General features: G+C 33.8%; 1 protein-coding gene across 3 annotated transcripts in view; it reads right to left on the bottom strand.

The window, feature by feature from the left end:
* Positions 1-3,055: 3,055 nt before the first annotated feature.
* The window catches only part of STAG2 (stromal antigen 2), a 114,860-nt gene continuing 95,485 nt past the window's right edge, over positions 3,056-22,430 (bottom strand). For 2 of the 3 annotated variants that reach the window (XM_004685775.2, XM_012727174.1), the window contains exons 26-34: positions 22,157-22,258; positions 20,787-20,935; positions 19,721-19,849; positions 16,775-16,998; positions 14,185-14,374; positions 13,984-14,094; positions 10,969-11,095; positions 9,873-9,950; positions 3,206-5,133 (exon numbers count right to left, since the gene is read on the bottom strand). In XM_004685775.2, the coding sequence (XP_004685832.1) occupies positions 5,110-5,133; positions 9,873-9,950; positions 10,969-11,095; positions 13,984-14,094; positions 14,185-14,374; positions 16,775-16,998; positions 19,721-19,849; positions 20,787-20,935; positions 22,157-22,258 (1,134 nt within the window). In that variant the 3' untranslated portion in view covers positions 3,206-5,109. Of the gene's footprint in view, positions 5,134-9,872; positions 9,951-10,968; positions 11,096-13,983; positions 14,095-14,184; positions 14,375-16,774; positions 16,999-19,720; positions 19,850-20,786; positions 20,936-22,156; positions 22,259-22,430 lie in introns of all 3 variants that reach the window. The other variant, XM_004685776.1, reaches the window with a different exon arrangement.

Genomic DNA, 22,430 nt, shown 5'->3' with positions numbered 1-22,430 from the left:
ACTTTAATTACTATTGTCTTTGGGGGAGCCACACACACTGTCTTGTCAGTTCCGTGAGAGATGGCTGCCAAAGTATTCCCATACTACCACAAGGGCACCAGTCTAAGCCTGTCAATGTGTTAGCCTGAGACACAGTGACTGACTTGGAAGAGGAAATTTGACTTTGTCGATAAATAACTGGTAAGAAAATAAAACAAAATGAAGTTCATTTGAGATATTGAAAAGCTGAAGTATAATGGTAGAAATGAAGACATGATTGGAGTACATTCAAGAAAGGAACAAAATAAAGAGGGGGAAGATCATACAGCAAGCGAAAAGAAATGGAGCAGTGGCCAGATGTTTAGTCAAGGAAGTATGTGTGCTCCCCACCCCCGTCTCTCCCCCAAATTTTGAAGACAGGATATGTTTTAACATGGTGTTAGGAATGACTCAGTTTAGAACACTAAGTGCAAGTGAGGGAGAAAGGGCGAGCTTATCAGTGTCACAAGAGGAAGTGAAATCTGTATGAACGCATATACACTGGCAAGGAAATGGGTACATTTCAGAGCATGACAAAGGAGGAAGTTGGTTAAGAGCATGAACTGCTGAGTCACATGATATGGGTTTACATCTAGCCTCCATCGCTTATCAGTTATGTGCCTTTAGGCAAGCTGACTTGACCTGTGCACCAATTTCCTGATCTGTAACATGTAGATAACACTATAAGCTTGCTGCAAGAATTAACTAGTACCCTGAATAGTATTTGACACATAGTAGACACCCAACAAATAGTGGCTATTATTTCTTCAAAACTGGTTATCTTGCTTAAAGTACTACAGAATTACTTAAAAGCTAACTTGCCAATAACTCACTAGAATAAACTCACATCTATCCTAAGTTTAAGATGGCAGAGGGCAAACAAGGTAAAGTTAAAAAACAATTCAGCTTTTCATTTTATTTGTACCATCAACCATCACAGCATAAACTGATTTTAATTGATAAACTGCAAGCATATTATTTTCCTCAGTGACAGAGGCCTAAAGTGACAGAAACATTTGCATTAAGCAACTCAATTTATCCCAATACATTTAAAGCTGCTGCTGCTACTACTACTACTACTACTACTTGCTGATGTGAGGTAGTCTTGCCCCACCCACCCCTAAGTAATTACTAAGTAGTTCTTCTATTCAAGATCATGTAGGCTGTCCCTTTGCTGAATTCATTCCTGTTTCCAAGCCCACCTTCCACCTATCCCACCTCTCAGTTTTAAAATCCAACTAAAGTAGTAGCTTTACTTATAACCAAAAACTGGAAACAACCCAGATTGTCTATCAACTACCAAATGGATAAACATCAAAAGCATTATGCTAAAAGAAACCTTAAACAGAAAGTGTACATACTGTATGATTCCACTCATATGAAGTTCTAGAACAGCCAAGTCTAATCTATGATGGAAAGTAAAGATTGTTGCTTTCTGTGGAAGGAAAGCAGGAATTGGTGAGTATCATAAAAGAGCTTTCTGGGTTGTTACTGGTCAGTATTTTTAATAGACATTTGAGTCAAACAGTTGTAAACACATTAAACCTCAGCAAATATATACTTGCAGCTTGTGTCTTTCATTGTATACCAAAAGAAAAAAGGTAAATATTAAAACTGATATGCAAGGTAAACATGCAACCTGAAACATCTAGGGGATAATAAACAAATGCTGCAATTTACAGTGAAGCATGTTTAAAAAAAATGAGTAGTAGGTGGCTATGTGCTGCACCATGTGTAATAAAATGTGTTCACTTAAAAGTCTCATCATAAAATGTTGGTTAAACTCAAGTGCCAGCTTTTTAGGAAGCTGCTTATAGCACACCTATTGCTCCTTTCCTGTGATCTCATTGACACACAGTAAAACACTGAACTTAATCCATTTTATTAGAATTCCCTCTGTACCCCAACCTGCAGTGGAACTGTAAGCAACTTAGTGTTATCTTTGGAAGATGAAGCACATAGCTGGCAATAAGATTTGTTTACCTTAATAGCTATATAGTGAACTTCACTGAAATTTCCTCTTACAAAGGTCTTACTCTTAACTTTCTTACCTAGTCTCTCAACTTTTAAAAACTATTACTAGTAACTACTGATGGGCTTGGGGCTCAGATTTAATTTATACCCTCTTTAAAGAAGTCAGCTGGGTAGCATATTAAGCACAATGTTGTTCACAACACTTAATTCTATACCCAGCTGGACTCCTTAAAGATGCTCCATTTCCTCATCATGGCACAATGAATAACGGACCATTTAATTTTTATGCAATTATCTGTTATCCTTATCAGATGGTTTCAATGTTTTGGGACTTAATGCATCCAGACTGCCTGAGATTGAATGTCAGTCCTATCACTTACTAGACATATAATCTTGCCCCCAAAGAATTTTAACTTCCTGGTGCATCATTTTCCTCAGTGCATTCTTATTTCCAAATAGAGGGAGGAGTGGGGATAGGGCAGGAAAGAGGGGGAAGATAAAACTTATCACCTCTGTCCTTACACATAATTAATGCATATAAACCACTTAAAAGTGTCTGGCATTTAATATGGTCAGCTCTGAACTACTGACAGAAGGCTGATATTTTATTATCTACAAACTGGACTAAATGACCAATGTGCTAGTGTTACACAGATACAAATCATTTTGTAAGAGTATAATGCAAATCTCATTAACACATTCAAGATTACAGGAACTTTCAATACATAAATTCTTTTTTAAATGTTGACTTTCACTCACCTCCAATCATGAGTGACCTCTCCTGTCTTTCTCCCCTTCCCACCTTCCCTCCAACTACCCTGCAAGTTTCCTTCCTAGCACTTATTACAAGTTTCTTTCCCTGTTTACCCTATAAGATGTATTGCCAACTATCTTGTTCATTTTCAGACCTGTTAACACATACCTAGAAGATAGTAGGCATTAAAAACTATCCCGCATGAAGGAATGCATAAATTTTAAAGAACTTTTAATTCATACCAGATTAAAAATAAGAAAGAATGACTGCAGGTTCCTATTTTTAAGTAATAAACTAGGAACTTTATCACATTTAAAACATGCTATGATTTATCAAAAACAATAGCGGCAATGTTTTCTATATATTTTCTCACCCAAACATGTTCAAAGATGTGATAATATGTTCTATATCATTTTAGATACCCTCTTCCCTCAAATGCAAAAGATAAAACATACAACATACTGTAGGTTTATTTTTATTCAAAAAGTTACTGTCTCAAGACATAAATACAAATCAGAAAACAGTACAATTAGGACAATAGAATGTGGAGGACAACAGGTTAGAGTAATATATAAAACATTTTTTAGCTGGTTGAAAACAAAGCTGTAAGAACTGCTTTCACAAAGAAGTACTCCTTTCAAGAGTGAGAAAAAAAATCAACTTAGGTTTAAAATCATATATACAGTCCTCTCAGCAGTTCTAGTAAATGCAGTGGTGTGAAAAACATAGGCAATACTTTTGCACATAACAATATATGTTGATGGAAATCTGTTAGACAAGTGTGGTTTCATCTGTTATTAATCATGATTTAATAAAATAATTGTTATCTTATCATGATCTTTTAACTATCCTATGGTTTTTGGCTACCACAGCCCAATGCTTGTTGATTTCTGACCCTAAGAACTGGAAGCCTTTTGGTATTCACCCATCTGAAGATATTCTTGTATTGCAAGCATATTAAGGCATGGAATGATTAAAATAATACACCTCAAGAACTGAGAGACGACTGACAAAAGATAGATACACATGTAATATAAGTTAATATTTTGTTTTAAACGATGTCTAGCTGCCTAAGCCTCGCAAAATGAGTTGATGTCAAAATGGCAAGTAGCCACTTTCTGTTTTAAACTAATTATTTGTGAAAGGACATAAAATGAAGTTTAAAGCTTAGCTTTCAAAGAATATTATGGGTTATGAATTCTATTATCCCATCTAATTTACATACAGAGGAAATGTACTGTAACCTGTTAGAAGTATCTTTTACCTGAAGACTGCTTGCAAAGACAGATAGATAAAACAATATAAAATACAAATTTAAAAATCATTTTAAAGCATGAACACTCATGCTTTTCTATTTTTAAACATTGTTAAACTTTCAATATATTTCTGAAACCTCATAATTTTAAGTTGGAATTTAAAAGTAAGAAAAAACTAAACAAACTGCGCAATTATAAAATCAGCACCAATTTATATATATATATAATTTTATTTAAAATTTAGATCCCTATTCCCACACTCTAATAAGCTGTATAATTTTTGTTTAGAATTTTTCTGCAAACATACTACAATAAGCTTCTTTTATTTGGAGACAAAATACAGTGGCACTACTGGAAGGAATATCACAACATTACATTTTTATCTTAAAGGACAAGCAAACTTTCAGGGTTGATAATGGGATAAGCATGTTTGAGACTGGTTACCTTCTGGCAGTTCACTGCATCTGGATATTTCTGAAAAGTATAGAGAAGCTCTTGGATTTTTAAAAATATCTTAAAATACATTTTAGATGAAAAAATTGTAAAAGTTCTGCTTATAAGTTTACTTTTCTCCACAATTACAATATTTAAAAGAAAGCTTTGTTGATTGATGTTTTAAGCATTTAAATTTAGAATGCTAAAAACAATTCACTCTATCCTATAATTTCAAGGTAGGGGAATAAATTCATCCTTAACTTTGTTTCTTGGATGTAAACAGAAATCCAGCAGAGGTCATCATTACCTAGTATACCCAGTAAATAAATGTGAGAGGATTCATGTCTGTACCAAATGCCTCTTCAGATTGTTATATTTTCTTTTAAAAAAGCATGAAGTAATTGATTCAAAAGCCAACTAACAGCGCATAAATAAAATATTTACTTTCTAAGAAAAACTGTAGCTTATCATCAAATTGTTTACTTGTCCTTTACTTTTTTCAGGCAAACAAAACTGCCCTTCAATGCACTTGATCTTGGTAAGCATAAGCATGTCATATTCTCCTTAGAGAAAAATCTGTACAGAATCTCACTGTATCTACCACACTCTATTTTAAAATTTCTTCTTCCGTTTAGAAAACATCTTCACCACAGATTTAATTGTGTACTTGTATTAAAACATTGACACCCCAAGAACCTAATGAAAGAGAAAGGGAAAAAAAACTCATTAAAATCATTATTCATTTCTTTGTAAAAAATGTCTATAAACATCACATTAATAGTAAGTTCAATAACATGCCAATAAAATCACTTTGAAATATTCCCCATGTCAGATATGCAAATCTAAAATTTAAAATGGCCATCAATATATAATGAAATAATAACATCAGACCTAACCAGGATGCTACTCACCTCACAAATATAATTAAGACTAGGGATCATGTCTTATTTATGTTTATAGATACCACTAATACTTAATGCTCTGAATATAAGCACTCGACTTTTGTTAAATGAATAAATTAATATGATTCTTGACACAGATTCACTGGATAGAGTTAAGAATATCGTGTAATCTTGACCATTTGCACTGTGAAATGGATACAGGTTTTAAAATGCAGGCCAAAACATTCAAGAATAATATGTGTAAAAACAAAAACCCAGAAAGCTTATATAGAAAATATGGCTTGAGTAAATCTACAAGTTTTAAGGTATCAAATAAGTAAAGTGAAATCTGGTCAAACTAACTGATATTGATGTTTTGTTCATTACAGAAGAAAAAGTATTAGGTAAAATGTAATAATTAGTTGTTTTTTTACTAACTAAAAAAGTAAAAGCAGCAGGCCTCCCTGGTTGTGCAAGGATTTGAGTCTCAACATTATCAAGCCAGCTAGTGCAACAAAATCTCAATCCCTGGCCAGGGAGCTGACCCACATGGCCCAGCAGACCTCTCCTGTCTCACTTGCTGCTCCCCTCAGCAGTGTATTTCAGCATATCTGCCTGTCCTGCTCCCCACTGTCTCTGGTGAATTCTCTCACCCTCCACCCCACCTCATCCCCAACACCTCTGGCCTACATCCCAGTTCTTGCATAAATAAATAAACAAATCAGTCTTTTTTTTTTTAAGTAAAAGCAGAAGGAGTGGGGCAACTTTCCCTTGTTCATTAAACACAACAACTTTAGCTATTTATCTATACACTCACATTCTCTCTCTCGCTATCTCTCAGTTAAGGTAGTCAATTAAAATGCCAGCACTTACTACAATTTAGAGATACTATAATGAGCTAATAAGAATACTAAGGTGGAGATAATGAGCCAAGATTGGGATTACAGTTATTTGTAAATTAAATCTCATGTTAACCACAACCATAAAACTCACAAAATGTTCTGATATAAAGGAATTGTGTATTTTTAGATCAAGAAACAAATATCTAATTGCAGCCTAATGAGAATAAAGAAAATTAAAGCACTCCCACTTCTGTCAGTCACTAAAGCCATACTTCACAACTCATTCCTACCCAACTCCCAATCCTCCAATCCTCCAAGGCTCAAGGTTCTCCTTTATTTAGAATCTGAGTATTTATTTCAATGTTTCCACCAAAAAAGCCTAGATGATGTTTAAAGGCCCCTTTTACCCATAACACTTTTGGGTTGATGATCTGATGATGACTAAAAGGATCAAATCTTACTTAGTAATTCTTAGTGTAGAGTGTAGCATGAAGATGAACTCAAGTTCTTTCCAAACTGGGAGCTTAACTAGAAACTACCTGAATATTTTTTTGTTTGTGCATATTACACTAGACTCTTTAACTAATTTCATACTACAGAAAATACTAATAATGTGAACACAGGAGAAGAATGACAATGGTGACACTCTTTTATGAGCTCATATAGCCCACACCTGCTTCTGGTGTTGACATTAATGAACTTAAGCATATATTTTAAATGAACAATTAGCAAGTGCTAGTATGTGATGGCAATACTGGTCCATTAGTGTCAGCAAGTAATTATTAGCACAATGGGATAAATCAATGTTTTTATCAGATGTAAAACTAATAAATTTATAAATTTAGAATCTCGTGCTCAAGAGTTTTTATATCACCACTTTGAATCATATAATGATACCATGCAACAAAAGATAATATTTACAATATTTTAGTTAAAAAAAAAAAACAAAAAACTCTGAAGAATCTATACTGGGATGCTGTGAATTACTTCACGTAGAATGGAAAACTCATAACTGGATATAAAAAGGATTTAAATCCCAATTTTATTATTGTTTTTGATGACTCACATTATCACAGGTTTGAGTAAAAGCAGATATAGACTATTATACAAAGGCAATCTCACATTTTCACATTCAAAACTTTCTATTTCACTTCTCAAGTTTTGGGGATGATGAGCTAAGTGTTAATGCATTATTTAAAAACTAGTATTAAATATATATGCACAATTAAAGACTTGAAAATATCTAAGCCTTTAAAGATTGAGCACTCAAGTTATGCTACTGCTGCCATCATGTGGTAATACTGTATAACTACAGTTAGACACACCTTCATTTTCCTAATTTTAGTAGCAGGGCAGCTAAATGACTTTTCCTTTAGTTATAAAATAATCAATAAGCATAATGATGCCAAAATTTTTCTATAAATAATAACATTAGTTCCCTATTTGGCCTCACTCAGAATGTATTTTCTCTAAATGTTAAATTTCAGAAATATTTATACATAATTTACATTTGTTTCATTATTTTGTAACAGAAAGAATACTGCTTTTGCAAATCCAGTATCTAAAGCAAAAAAAAAAAAAATCGCTAGTTTTCCTGGCTTGAAGTGAACACTTGAGAAATACAGAGCTCTCTTAATTGCACATATCAATTTTAACTACAGTTAATCATTTCCATTTCAAAATTAATTTTCGTAGTATTTCTTCCAAATGAGACCTGGTTTTAGTTCTGGGAAGAACAATAGTAGACATTTTCAGATCAAATTACTACTCTGACACCAAGTTGTGTAACTGTAAGCAAATCAACTGAAATACCATTTCAGTTTAAGTTTGCTGATAAGTAAAAGTAGGAATTCCAACACCTTTCCCACAGGGTTGCTGAATAGATCTAACTAAATCACGCCTACACAGTGTCATCAGATACATTCCTAGCGCCCGTCCTTTTCACTTCAAAATGAGTCAAGGTGCACTAAAAGATGAAGTTTTTGACAACAGGGAGAGTATTTTATTTTCACACCAACTTCCATTCCAATGAATTGTTGAAATAATAGACTCCATCCTATCTGCTTGAAATGATCCCCCCTCAATATGCATGTAACTATAGTCATATGGGCAGGTCTTAGTGACCTATGCTACTCAAAATATGGTCTGTAGACCTGAACCATCAACAGGGCTTTGTTAGAGATGTAGGATGTTAGGCCACAATCCAGACCTCCTGAAGCAGAATTCACATTTTAATATGCTCTCCAGATGACTCATATGCGCATTAGAGGCTAAGCAGTGATTTAAAGAATTGTAAAGTGTCTTACGAAAATTTTTGTACCTCTTGTTTTTTTTTGTGGCTTTTAGCTCAAATAACTTGTCAATTGAAAGTTAAAAGTTCCTCTAAGAGCTAACTGAAAACAGATGATGAGGTAAGGAGAGAATAGCAGACAATGGGACATAAGGAGCCAGGCCTCAGAGAATGATACAATAACCAACTGAGGTGGCAGGTCTTAGGAGGGTAGGAGGAAAGAGTGCATAGACACTAAACAGTGAATGGACGAGCAGGGACCTTACCGACTTATTCTTTTCATTTGACAAAACACCTAAGGTAGTCAGAATTCAAAATGAATAAAATAATTTATTTTATGCCCAGGTTTCAGTCTATTGGGCAATACATAATATCCTTTCTTACTTCTACAGTATGGTAATTATCATAAATGCTGGGGGAGCTGGAAAAGTCTGCAAAAACTCCACAAGTAATGTGGGAACTGTCTACTAAAGGAAGAATTCGCTTAGAGGAAAAAGGAAAAGGGCAACTCTGGCAGAGAGAAAAGTTTATACAGAGTCATGGAATCATGAAAGAGCAGTGTGTCAGAAAGGAACTAAAAGATCTCGTATGGCTGGAACGCAGGATACAAGTAAGGAAAAGGTCAAGGTTAAACTGACAAAGGGTTCAGATCACAAAAAGCTTTGTTTGCCAGGCTAAGTGGGCAGCTTTTTTCCCCTACTGGCAACGGGGGTAAATAATTAATACAAGACCAAAAACTGTTGAGTGAAAGGACAAGATTTGCATTTTAGGAAAAAATGACCCTAAAAAGAGATATATTAAAAGGAGTGGGGCAGCAAGTTCATTTTAAATGCTACTGTAATAGTCCAAGCGAAAACTGAGGTGAACCTGAACTAAGGCACTACAGGGTAAATCTACTGCACAGTGGAGACTGCTGTAAGAAGTACTTAAGAAATAACTGAATTGACAATGCCCAATAATAATTGTATCTCAATCCTTGTCTCTTTATTATCAAAGCCTTTGTTACAGTTCTGTTTTTCACCATGTTATGATTATTATTATTATTATGGTTATTTTACTTTTTCATTCACCCTACTCTCCATAAATGCCAAGCAAATCTTTTGAAACCAATTATGATCATGTCACTTCCTCATTCAAAATCTTTCACTAAGCTACTCAGGTCGACAGGAAAAGTTCAAATTCCTTAACAGGATACTTAAGCACCGGTTGGCCAACAATTCAAAGGCACTTTAAATGTGTCACCACCACTGCATCACACCTCCTTGTCCCATTCTCCTGAAATACCACCTGCCTGCCTCTTTTTCTTCTGTTCAATTGTTTTTATCCATGCTCAATGTGAGTCCTAGTTCTTCAGCTTCAAGCTTAAGAGACTGCCTATACTTTTGATTTTATAATCCTGGGGTACATTTAAGTAAAACCTACTGATTCATCCATAATTGAAGCTGGATCAAAGAAATCAGGCTTCAGTTCTGTTCTCTCTCGTCTGTTCTTTGATGGTGGCTAAGGGGGGAAAAAAATGAAGTTGGTGATTTCCATACCTGTAAGTCCGATACTGACAGAAAATACAGAAATTAATGATCATTAAAAGTGTTCATATAAAAAAAGTGTTCACAAGGCCTTTGTAATTGCAAGTATACCTTACAATACTTCAAAGACTGTATATTTAAACTACAGAATGTTTAAAAAAGAAACTAATTGGTGGAAAATTACTCTTAAGGACAACTAGAAAACTCACTTTTCACTTTAAAAAATGCCTCTCTCAAATAAATTTTCGTTAAAGGCACCAAATCACAGTATTCTAAGAGAAGTCATATTTAACAATTTGATATTAAAGAAAATACATCACAGTATATTGAAAAGCACAATCAGAAAAACTGACTTAATCTAAGCAGTTTTGCTGCTTACTAGAATTTTATCACTTTGACAGGCAAACACTTTAAGTTTTAACATTCTTACAATGTCTCAAGCTACTTCACAAAGCCTAACAAGATGAAACTGCAGAAGCAATTTATATATAATGAAGTCCTAATCTCTGAATTATTAAAGTCCTAATCATGAAAAAGTATTCATTAATAATTATTAAAGGATACATCCTTTTATCTATTTAACTTTCTCCTACGTTAAAGTAATTTCACTTTATTATCTGATATGGAAATTTGTCTCAGCAACAGAGTAGCATCAATTAAGTAATGTACTATTATGGCAATTGTAAACAAATAGAAAATTATAAAGTAATATGACACTTAGTACAGTATTAAGCCAAAATATTTTTTAAACTACATTTTCATGAATTAGCCTGAAAGACTACTTTTATCATCTTAAACTAGGATCTACCAGACTTTTATCAACTTCACTCTCTTTACCCCTATTTCTTCTCATATACTTAAATACCTGTCAAGGGTTTAACAATTTGGCAAAACTTTGTTGTCATACCAAATATTCTCTCTTCTAATAAAATCCAACGCAATTTCCAAATGATCTAAATTGAAACTCGTACAGAAATCATTATGTTTCTTACCAAATCTATATCCATAGTGTCAAAATCCATTCCCTCATTAAGATCTTCAATCCTCCCTTCTGAAGACATCATAACATCTTCAACAATTGGTTCTTCATCATCTTCCATTAGGCTCGTACCACGCCGACTAGAGAAATATAAAACAAAGTCAAGATCTGAACCTCATTGTGACTATTAATATATTGGCAGCAACTATGTGGTTCTCTATACCAAGTGTAATGGAAAATGATGGAATTAAAGGTCAGGGAGAATGATTCGGCATTGAACATGTCATCAATGATGTCAAAACCCCAATGTTCACTTATCTAAAAATGCTAAGGAATTATGTTTATTCTACATTACTTGAATACATTTAAGCTTTATAGTTTTGATATCCCATACAAAAATTCAATGAGAATTCCCCACATGGGAACAGATAAGATACCTCAAATCCTTTTTGAAAGTAGGCAGGGTACAAATTAATAAACAAACATAAAACAGAGAGCAAAGAAATAACATTTTCATAAATATATACTGTTAAAATTTTTCCCATCACTCACTCATTCACTTGGTAATGAATGTGTATCAGGCATTCACTCACTCATTCATTCACACAGTATCTACTTAACATGTCAAGTTTCTATTGTGGACAATGGATGCAAAAAATAAAGATGATTAAGACATGGTTCCTGCTCTCAAGGAGCTCACAGTCTACTATGGAAACAGATAATAACAAAAAGTAATAAATACTCCAAGAGTATGCATCAAGTGGCATAAATATATACTGAAAGAAAGCTATCTATTTACGTAAGAAATGAGCGACATTGGTACAGAAATTTTGGATTCTGTATCCCATGAAAAACAAGTAAAATAAAGACCAGAAGTCCTATATGTTATAATTAACAGGAATAAACTCAAATATCAAGTCCATAAATAGGCCCAGATCAGCATAAAGGAGTTAACAAAATAGTGAAATTTAGAGTATCTTGCTTCCCCCAGTTTTGGTCAATGTTACCTTCTTTTTCTCAGTCAAAGACTCTCTCCCCAAAATTAATTACTTACTACTTAACTTACAAACACAATACTATGTTTAGTCTTAAAAAATAATATAAAACATGTTGTCTAATCCAAACTACCCAGACAGATATGCTACAAATGGTCACTATTTCCTAAGAGTTCTAGGTAATGAATGAATGTTCCTGTATTTGATGGTACAGACAGTGAATGGTAATGTGTGCTTTGTGGACCATTTTATAGAAAATCAGAAATCCACTCTGCATTTCGTTTGGATTATATGAAGAATTATGTGCTATAAACTATAAAAACTGTAATTTGGTAATTTTCACTTACAGGGCAGATAAAGTTATAGAAAAACTGTAAAAAAAAAATAAGCAACCATTTCAGGCAATATACCACTTAAGATATAGTAACATAAAGAATTTTTTGGTAGGTAATAGTTAATTAACTGGGGTAACCTCCTGTAGTTACCTGGGGAAGTTTACCTATAATGGTGAATTAAGCTATGAATAAAATAATAATGATAAATGGTACTGAGTAATGAAATGCTGCTGAGACTAACAGAAAGTTTTCAGGGGAGAAATATGGACCAATGATTGCATGGCAGGATTCTGACAGGTTTGGACTGATGACTAGTTGGAAGCTAAGAAATGAGTTGTTGAATCCAGCATGAACTAAAGTGTGTGCATATGTGTGTATGTATATTAAATAAGTAGTATGTGGCTACAGAAACAGGCCACAGAACCAAGTGATAGTATAGATGATGGTCATATTAGTCAAAGTCAGGAATAGAATCTATGTACATCATAGATAATGTTTTTGTCTACCAAGGTTCTCAAGACTAGCCACTATAGGATTAGGTAAAGTGAAGTTAAATAGGTCACCACTCACGTGGTAAAGGGTCATTTCTTAAGAATGGGTGAACTCTCATTTAAAAACCAACAAAGCAAAATATAAATTATTTAAAAAGGAACAATTACTATCTCCCAGTACTCAAACATAAACAACATTATTTACAGATACAAAGCTTTCAAACTCAAAAAAATTAAATAATTAGAATAATAACCAATCATCTAAAAATTGCTTGTCTGCCATTCTTTTGGAACCAAAGCTAATAATGATTTATAAAATCTTCATACAGATTCCGGTGAAAACAAAGAATTTAGAAGTTAAACTACAATTGTTTTTCATACTGACATCTATTCATTCAATGAACATTTACTTATTAGCACTTTGCATGTGCCAAGCACGGAAAGGCAATGAAAGTGGTCCCTGCCCTTGAGGAGCTCACAGTCTAGAAGGGATAAACTCAAACAAATAATTCCAATACAAGTGGTAAGTGCTACAAGATATATGAACATACACAGCGCTATGGGAGCGCAGATGACCGCAGCTTCACATAAGGTGATACTTGAGCTTATTCTTTTACCAGGATTTTATCTGCCAGGGAATGAAATATAATCTGGCCATATTTTGGAAGATCTTGCATGCCATGAGCTAAGGAGTGTGGACTTTATCCTGCTGGCAATGGGGAGCCATGAAAAGGTTTTAAGTTAAAGAGTTACAAAATCAGATTTTAATTCTAGAATAGTAATTCTTGATGGCAGTGTGAATGATGGAGTGGTGGTAGGAGAGGAGTGAGGGGAGGGATTCGGTGAGAAGATAAATGGGAGACTTGAGGGAAGAAAACAAGTTAGAAAGCCAAAACAATAGTTCAGGTGAGAGATGAGAACCTGAACTAGGTGGGGAATCAAGATAGCTATAATTCTGTGTACCAAAATAAACAAGGATTCATAATTAAACTTTTCCAACAGATCAACCTAAGATTGGTCCTTTAGCTAACTAGTTAATATTTAAGTTAAAACGTTTTTATTTTTCTGTTGGAATGACAAATTTTTAGTTCCTTGATTATTTCAGCTTAGTTACTCTAGAGTTTGCTGAAATATTTAGGTAAGGCACACAATGTTAAAATGAATTAGTGAACTTCCTAGACTCAGACAATAAGGCACTCTCACTTACATGGCATGCTGAAGATTAGTTCGCAGTTTAACATAGCTCATTGCTGCTCTCTCCTGCTGTTGCCTTGCTTCCTCTTGTTGTCTTTGAGCTAACATCCATGTTACCTGCGTGCTTCAAGGAGAATTTTATTCTTCTTTTAACTTAACTTTTCTCTATGTAATTAACAAAGTTATACTACAGAAAATTATCAAATGTACTTACTTATAATCAAGAGGCGTTTGATGATGTTCAGTCTGCATTGGATAGACACTCATGAAGCTATCCTCAGGTCGTAATCTTTTGGGCTCTCTCATAATCGTTGAGGTGAGTTGTGGTGTCTGCATCATAACTGGGGTATGCAGTGTTTGTTCTCTGCTTAGCCACATACTATCACTACTACTGCTTTCTTCAGCTGAAAAAGAAAATTAACAGCATTAAAGTTCAGTCACTGATTCTGACTGATGAGATGTTTAAAATCATTCGGGTCTACAAACATCTGACTGTTTTTCAAATGCTAATGTTTGAAAGAGAGGGATACAAGTATGTAAGATATCTGCCCTTATATCTAGGTGTGCAGGAAAACAAAAATAATTACGGGCCCTCCTTGGTGGTGCAACGGGTTAAAGCCCAGCACTATGAAACTATCTGCAGCCAGTGCATCACGAGTTCAATCCTTGGCCAGGGAGGTGACCCACATGGCGTGGCAGACCTCTCCTGACCCACCTGCTGCTCCTCTCAGCAGTGTATTTCAGTACATCTGCCTGTTCTGCTCTCAGCAGAATCCTCTCAGCCCCTTCACCTCTGGCCTGTATCCCAGCTCTGTATGCATAAATAAATAAATCTTTTAAAATATGTAATTAACACAGTGTGGAAAATGCTGGAAGAGAGGAAGCACAGGTAGCATGGGAGCAATGAGATGCATCAGAGGCAGCTACTTGAAAGTCACTTCTAGCTAGCATGGATATTGACTGGGTAACCATGAAGTTTTCTAGGTGGGGGGAAGAATGAGAGCAAAAGCACAGAGGCATGAAACTACAATGGCAAACCCATACTAATCCATAATATTCGGCAAATTTGACCCTCCAAAATGGCAGTTTTATATGACTCAAAATCAATTTGGTACTACTGGGTTAAGAGGGGAAAGGTATGGCTAAATAAAGAGGCAGGAATCAATTACAGAAATCTTATTAACTGTGCTAAGGTAAAAGGAATTACTCTGAAGGTTTTAAGAAAGGGAAAAACGTGGTGGGTTACAGGTTTTAATCAAAGTGTGTGTGGAGGGTGGGCGTAAGAACACAAAGACAGTGAGCAAACAGGATGGTTTGGAGGCTGACAGTGTAACTCAAGTGAGTTGTAAGGTGGGAACAGCAATGAAAACAGTGAAAGAATGGTTCCCAGTTGATAGGATATTCAACACTGAACAGTCACACCAAGGGAGTACAAATTCACGTGCACATTAGACACTAAACACTAAAGAAAGGGAAATTAATTGTTTTCATGTGTCTACAGATGTTGCTACAACAAGTAAATTCACATGCAAGTGTTACTGAAGTCATAGCATTTAAAGTCATGGATTCTGGAAGTGAAATCAATTGAATGAATTTAAAGTCATGGATTCTGGAAGTGAAATCAATTGAATGAACTTGATGACTGGAGGAAAATTAGATTATATGCATGCACATAAATTTCACAATTTGTGATACAATTAGTCTTTAAATTCTGCTGTGCTTAGGTTCCAATTATACCTTCAAAACTGCACCTAGCCAATCTATCAGTATGCATCTTTCCTTCCTTTGAACTTCCTAATGCCTCAATTTCTGTGGCTTTCTCCAAAAAGCTAAAGAAAGAGTACTGACTATTTCTGTGAAACCTGAAGTAATGTGGTTAGCTAGTCTACCTTTACAATGTTATCTAAATACTAATTCAAATATATTCTTTAAAATTTAAGGAAATGGAAAGATTTGATGGTCTAGCAGAAATCTATTAAATATTTATTCAAATAAGGAAATCTTTAACATTGATTGTGATATCCAGAAATACATTTAATTGATAACTCCATTAAAAATAGTGAGAATATATTTCTATTTTCCATAAACTACCAGCCCTAGTTATATTAACTAGTCAGGGATACCATAAGAGATGTTTCCATCCACTGAGATATCAGGATTATATACCCAACCAAGTCTAAGATTGTATTAAAGTCTGTGCCATTCTATTAGTGAGCAAAAGATAACTAAAACCATTAATCCATGAGAACAACCAAGTTCTAAACACTATATACCTGATGACAGCTGAAGAATTATGTGCCATTTTTTTTCAACAGCTCGTAAATCTTTGGCAATCCTCACATTAAGAGGTGTGGGATATGCCCACTTTCCCTCATATCTGGGCTCTCTGAATGCTAGGTCAATAAAATCAAAGCAGAAATAATGTTGTACATCAATTTCTGGTCTTAAGAAAGTAGCAGCTTTCATTTCCTTCCTTACTCTTGAGATACTTGCTTTGGTAGCACAGCCATGCTGTGAGGAATTCAAACAGCCACATGGTAAGGTTGTGTGCAGATATTCTGACACATAACCCAGCTAAAAACCCTCAAGTGTATCTGTAAGTGAAGATGCCTTCATATGATTTTAGTCCCCAGCCTCTTGAGTTCACATATGCAAATGCGTAAAACTATGTTTATACATACATACTGAACACTGTGTACGATCTTTAATAACATACCTCAAAAAGTAGAAAGAATCTTAATAATCAATTGGTAAACATAAAAGTTAAATATAAAATATTTAATAAATATAAAATATGTTCTTACTGAGAGCAAGTTGCATGCCTTCAACCACTTTCCGTTTTCCTGTAGATGGCTTTGATTTTTTACTCCGCACAGTAGACCCCCTACTGCTGATTCCACTAATGACTGACATTGTGTCATCATCACCACCAGCAAGCAAAGAATTTCGGTATGACATCAGTGGAAGCCATACATCTTCTCTTCGGAGTGACATCTGAAAGGTCATGAACTTTTCCAAGTAAACATACCTTTAAAAGACGTACAAGCCATTAATTTTAATATGTAAAGCTGTCATAAGATTTTCTTGTTTTTTTCCCTATTATATCTCATGGCTCACATACCACATGCAACATTCTGTGATTCATAATTAGAACTAAATAAAAGGCAAAGTGAATTAGTAGAAAACAAAATAATAGTTGACAATCCAGTCCACACTGTCTCAAATCATAGAGTAAAACTGAAGACTGGTAAGAGTTTTTTTTACAGATGGCTCTGTTCTATCATTATTTCTCAAGTCCTCTACTAGTATAATAAACCCAAGTCATATTTCTGGAAAGAAAATTGGATATGAAAATCAAACAACTTGGTTCCAGTCCAGTTCTACCAATTGTAGTCGTATGAGCATGAGTAAATTATTTCACTACTCAACCTGAGCCTCATCAGTACAATGACGAGCAATTTTATCTCTACCAAGATTTTCACATTAAATTATTCAGAGCATTTCACTTTAGTATTTATTGAGCACCTACAATGTCCCAGACATTGGGGATAAAAGCAAAGATGAATCAAATACAATCCTTATTGAGTACTCATTAGAAGTATTGATCCTAGTATTTATTACAGGGATTCTATGGCTTATATGTAGTATTGTGCATGACCTTGTGCAAGGCATTTTTCTCTTCAGTTCTTTAACTGAATTCATAATATTTCACGAGGGAGTCATTATCCCCATTTTACAGATGAAGGATAACGAAGGTAATATATTCGTGATCATAAAAATGAGAATGCAACATAATTATGACACAACTCGTAGGCTTCTGACACTAAATGTTCAGTGTGTTATCTAAATTATATTTTCAATATACGAAGACAATTTTTTCAACTATGAAATGAAATTCATAAAACTTCTGTCATATTAACACCAATTCAATCACTTTAGATTTACCAGTTCTGAACATCCTTAAACAGAATGGTAATATCATTTACAAGCATACTGTTTGGTAGTAATTGTTCACTATTTCTTCTCATTTACAATAGATGTCAACTCATACACAATAGAACAGCACAGCTCAAGTATGGCTACCAATCTGGGAATTATAACTAGTCTTTGACAAGATATGGACCTCAAGCTAATATAATTCCTGATAGAGATATTTACAAATATTTACCACAGAGCTTAAAAGAATTATATAGCTCAACAGAGGCTTCCCTGGTTCTAGTCTCCTTTTTCCTCTACTACTACCTCAGAAGTTACCATTAACCTGACCTCACTATTTGTTATTTATACCTTAACATATCACTTTACAATACTAATATAATAATATTATTTAATACATAATGCACAGTCTGTAAACAACAGTACAGAGCTTTGCACCTTGTGTTTTGTGAATAACATTTTAAAATTCTAACCTTGTTTGAAGAGAACCATCAGCTAAAACGTACCTACAGTGGTAATTATTTTCCCATACTATATCAAATTTGCCTGTATATACAAACTTAGACCATATTATATGTCAGCTATATCTAAATGAAGTTGGAGGAAAAAAATTAAGATAAATGTTTACTTTTTTGACTGCTGTCTGGTATTCCATAATCTAGCAATCTAATGATCTCCTTTTCTGATAGTTGTTTAGTTGTTTTTAGCCATTTCCCAATTCACAATTATTTATAGAATTTCCTAATTCATCAGATTATTTTATGTTTTTCCTTGTATACGTGCTCAAGAGAACTTCTAGGGTCTCTACCGATGAACAGATATGCTAAATCATGAGGTAGCGACAATCTTAAAACTTAACTGGACGTCATTAAAGAGCTCCATAAAATGGTCTTGAACCAACTTATTCCATCAGTAGCAGTGCATAAAAGTGTCTAATGTTCCTCATCTTCTTCAGTAATAGTTGGCACTATCTCAGTTTTACTAATCTGCTAGGTGGGAAATGGTATTTCACTTTTTAAATTTTGTTTAGGATTAACAGTATCAATACAATTTTAAATTGGGAAATTGGGATAAATTTATATATAATAAAATGCAGAAAATTAAGAGTAAAGTTTGGACAATCGTACAAATGAACACAGCCAGGTAAACCAGGTAAACCAGATTCCTATAAGATACAGAACAGTCTCATGACACTAGAAAGTATCCTGGTGTGTCCCTTTTCTTATTCAATGTCCCCAACCCTAAAAGTAACTACTATTTTGTTTTCTATTACGATCAATTAGCTTTGTCTTCTTTAGAATTTCATATAAAATCTAGTCTTAGGGCCTCCCTGTTGGTGCAGGGGTTAAAACTCAGCACTATCAAGCTATCACCAGCCACTGCAGCACAAGTTTTATCCCTAGCCAGGGAGCTGACCCACATGGCTGGCCTGCTACTCTCCTCAGCAGTGTATTTCAGTAGATCTGTCTGTTCTGCTCCCCACTCTCTATCTGGTAAATTCTATCACCCCCCCTGCACGTCTGACTTACACCCCAGTTCTTGTACGCATAAACAAATAGAGATAAATCTTTAAAAAACATACATAAGATAACTTTAAGATATACCTCTTAAGTTACAACTATATTATGATGAAAATTTACAGAACTAAAATGGGAAATTATGCATGAAATAGTTAATTCTTAAAATTATATAATTTCTGAAGTATAAAGTTTTTGTGTTAATAGAATCCCATAACTCTATAGAAGCCAAGTGTTAACAAGCGCTCTTCAGGAATTCCAAAAACAAAGTTGAATAGAATCTTTACAAATACATACACTGTTCTTTTGTCTTGTCGAAGTAATTTAGAAGAAAATTCACTCAAAATATCAAGAAATGCCAAATTTAAAGGTGGATGGCTCTCGCCTTGTGGATTAGGCTCTTTAAAAGCAAATTCAATGCCATCTCTGCAACAAAAAGACAAATGTTTAAAGGACTACAATATAAAATGTAATAACTTAGAAAATAAATTTCACTGTAAATTTTCATTCTACTACTAAGATGTTTAGTTTACCATTCATTTTAATAAGGCTATAGTATGAGAATAAGGAAATACAGAGAGAACAACCTAAATTCTCTCAGGTAACTGTGAATACATTTTCCTTATATTTAAAAACATAAAGGAAACCTATTATAACATAAGATTAACTTCAAAATAATGATTAAAAGACTATACTGAAGCATTTAAGAGTAAAGCCTCAAAATTACATTATTCTTGGTCCATTTTAACTAATTTTATTTAACAGTAAATATCTATTAATCAACACAACAACCTAACAATACATTCTATTAAAAATATAATGATAAAAAGTTCAGATGGTAGTGGGGAAGGCTATTAAGATGAAGAAAATAATATATTACTTGTTAAAACAATTATTTTATATAATCCTTAAATATTGCCCAAAATGAAATCAAATGATTTCTAATTCTGATAGGACAAGAAATACCAGAAAGACAGGTATGGCTCAAAACAAGAGAAAAGAGCACTACAAAATAGACAAACTTGAAACAAGGGACTCAACCCCTAAAAATCTCTCTAGCTAGCTGTGAGATTACGACAAGCTGCTAAAAAAAAGAAATTTTGTAATACTTGGTGAACGTTATGACTTTTGTCACATAATTTATATGGATTTTTACAGTTTTAATTAAAACAGACATTCTATAAAAGGAATTTTAGTTCCAACTCATGTTAATGAATTTAACACTAACAAATGGTTAAGAGATACGTCAGTTATAAACAAACAATAAAGCATCAATTGCATTTGGTTAGTCTAAACCAAAGAGCTATATTAAAAAGTTCTTCATTAAAAAACTTGAGAGAGAAATAAAATATCTGGAGATTACTTGTGTAGCATAGCAATGGCCTCTCGGGTTTTCAACTGATCGAGTCCAAAAGTTAAAGCAAAACGTCGAGCAAGTTCTTTGATGCCGCTGAATGTTGAGGATGATCTATCAAAATTATAGCCATTTTCCTGTATCATTTCATTAAAAAGCTGTGGAGGGGATGGGCATGAGGAAAATATGTTAAACTTTATTTTTCTTGTTTTCAGTAACTGGATTATTAACATCTTTTAAATTGCCGTATTTTCTTTTCAAATTACACTACTGTTCCATAAATGAGGCACTGTATTTTATTTTAAAGCATGTTATGTTTATTGCCTTATTTATTAATTAGTGAAGCATCATTATTTTACATCTTTGTTAATACAGTGACAGTATAAGAGTTCTCCCCTCAGGTGAGGTCACTGTTCTCTCACCAAAGCTGCCACAGCCTGTTGTGCTCTTCCCCCCACCCTAAAATATATATCTTAAAAATATTATACAAATGATCAAAATGTAGCAACTCCTAAATTCAGACTAGATATAGTTATTGGCATTAGAATCTCGTTAGGTTAGCAACTGCAGGATTCTACTTTGGTATTAATTGGACACTACAATGGCACATAAAAATGTAAAGAAAAAGATGGGATTAAATTATCAGGCAATTATGCTCTATTATCAACACTTAAGTGGTGAATCTTCAATCAAGAACTTCCGCGATTCAAAAATATATTTTTTCAATTACCAAGTTGCCAAGGTTTTTAACAAGTAAACTGGCTACTACTAGTAAAAATACAGTGAAGTGGGCACTCTGAACTGTTGGAACAAAAACTGACAATACATTTCCTTCTATTCAACAATTTGGGACCATATAGTGAAAGCTTTTAAAATATGGATATCAACTAAGCAACTTTACTTATTAGAGTAGATCCAAAAGGAATAGCAATATTAAAACATAATACATACCCACAAAAATATTTTAATACTATTTATAATGTCAAAAATCATTAAAAAAAACTCAACATTAAACAAGATCTTAGGTAAACTATAGTCCCTCTATAAAATGAAGAAATTACATAATTATTAAAATACTGACAGAGGACTTATCACATAAAATTTAACATACTGCCAAACTGTCCACCAGGAAGTTTTTATCAACATATCCCACTGACATTATCTATTCCCCTATATCTTAGTCAGTTTTAAGTTTGTCAACCATACCAGTCTGAAAGCAAAAAATTATTTCACTTGCATAGTATCTACTAGTGAGACTGTGTATCTACTATTTCCACCTTTATGAACAGTCTATTGTATCCTTTGCACATTTTTCTACTGTTACTTTGAAAACAACTGTGTTAACTATATTATCCTAAAGCCAGTACTCAGTGTCTTACCTGTTGCAAACTGAGAATAAGGGTCTTTGCACACTGAATTTTGTCTATCTGCCTTGTTTTACTCATTGTTTCTTTGATGATATCTCCATAGTCATTATAATACTAGAAAAGAAATGTCCACAAATTAGAGCTTTGTAACTAAAAACTATTGGTTAATTAAGACCTATTTTATGTCAGTTTTGTATGTATGTCACAAACTATGTATTTAGTTGAAATTATGCATTCAACAACATGAAAGAATGTTACTGAAACTAAGATTATTTCTAAGCACATA

The sequence above is a fragment of the Condylura cristata genome, unplaced genomic scaffold, assembly GCF_000260355.1.
Source record: "Condylura cristata isolate star-nosed mole 26May11 unplaced genomic scaffold, ConCri1.0 scaffold00019, whole genome shotgun sequence".
Taxonomy (NCBI): domain Eukaryota; kingdom Metazoa; phylum Chordata; class Mammalia; order Eulipotyphla; family Talpidae; genus Condylura; species Condylura cristata.
This window is presented reverse-complemented; position numbering and strand designations above follow the sequence as displayed.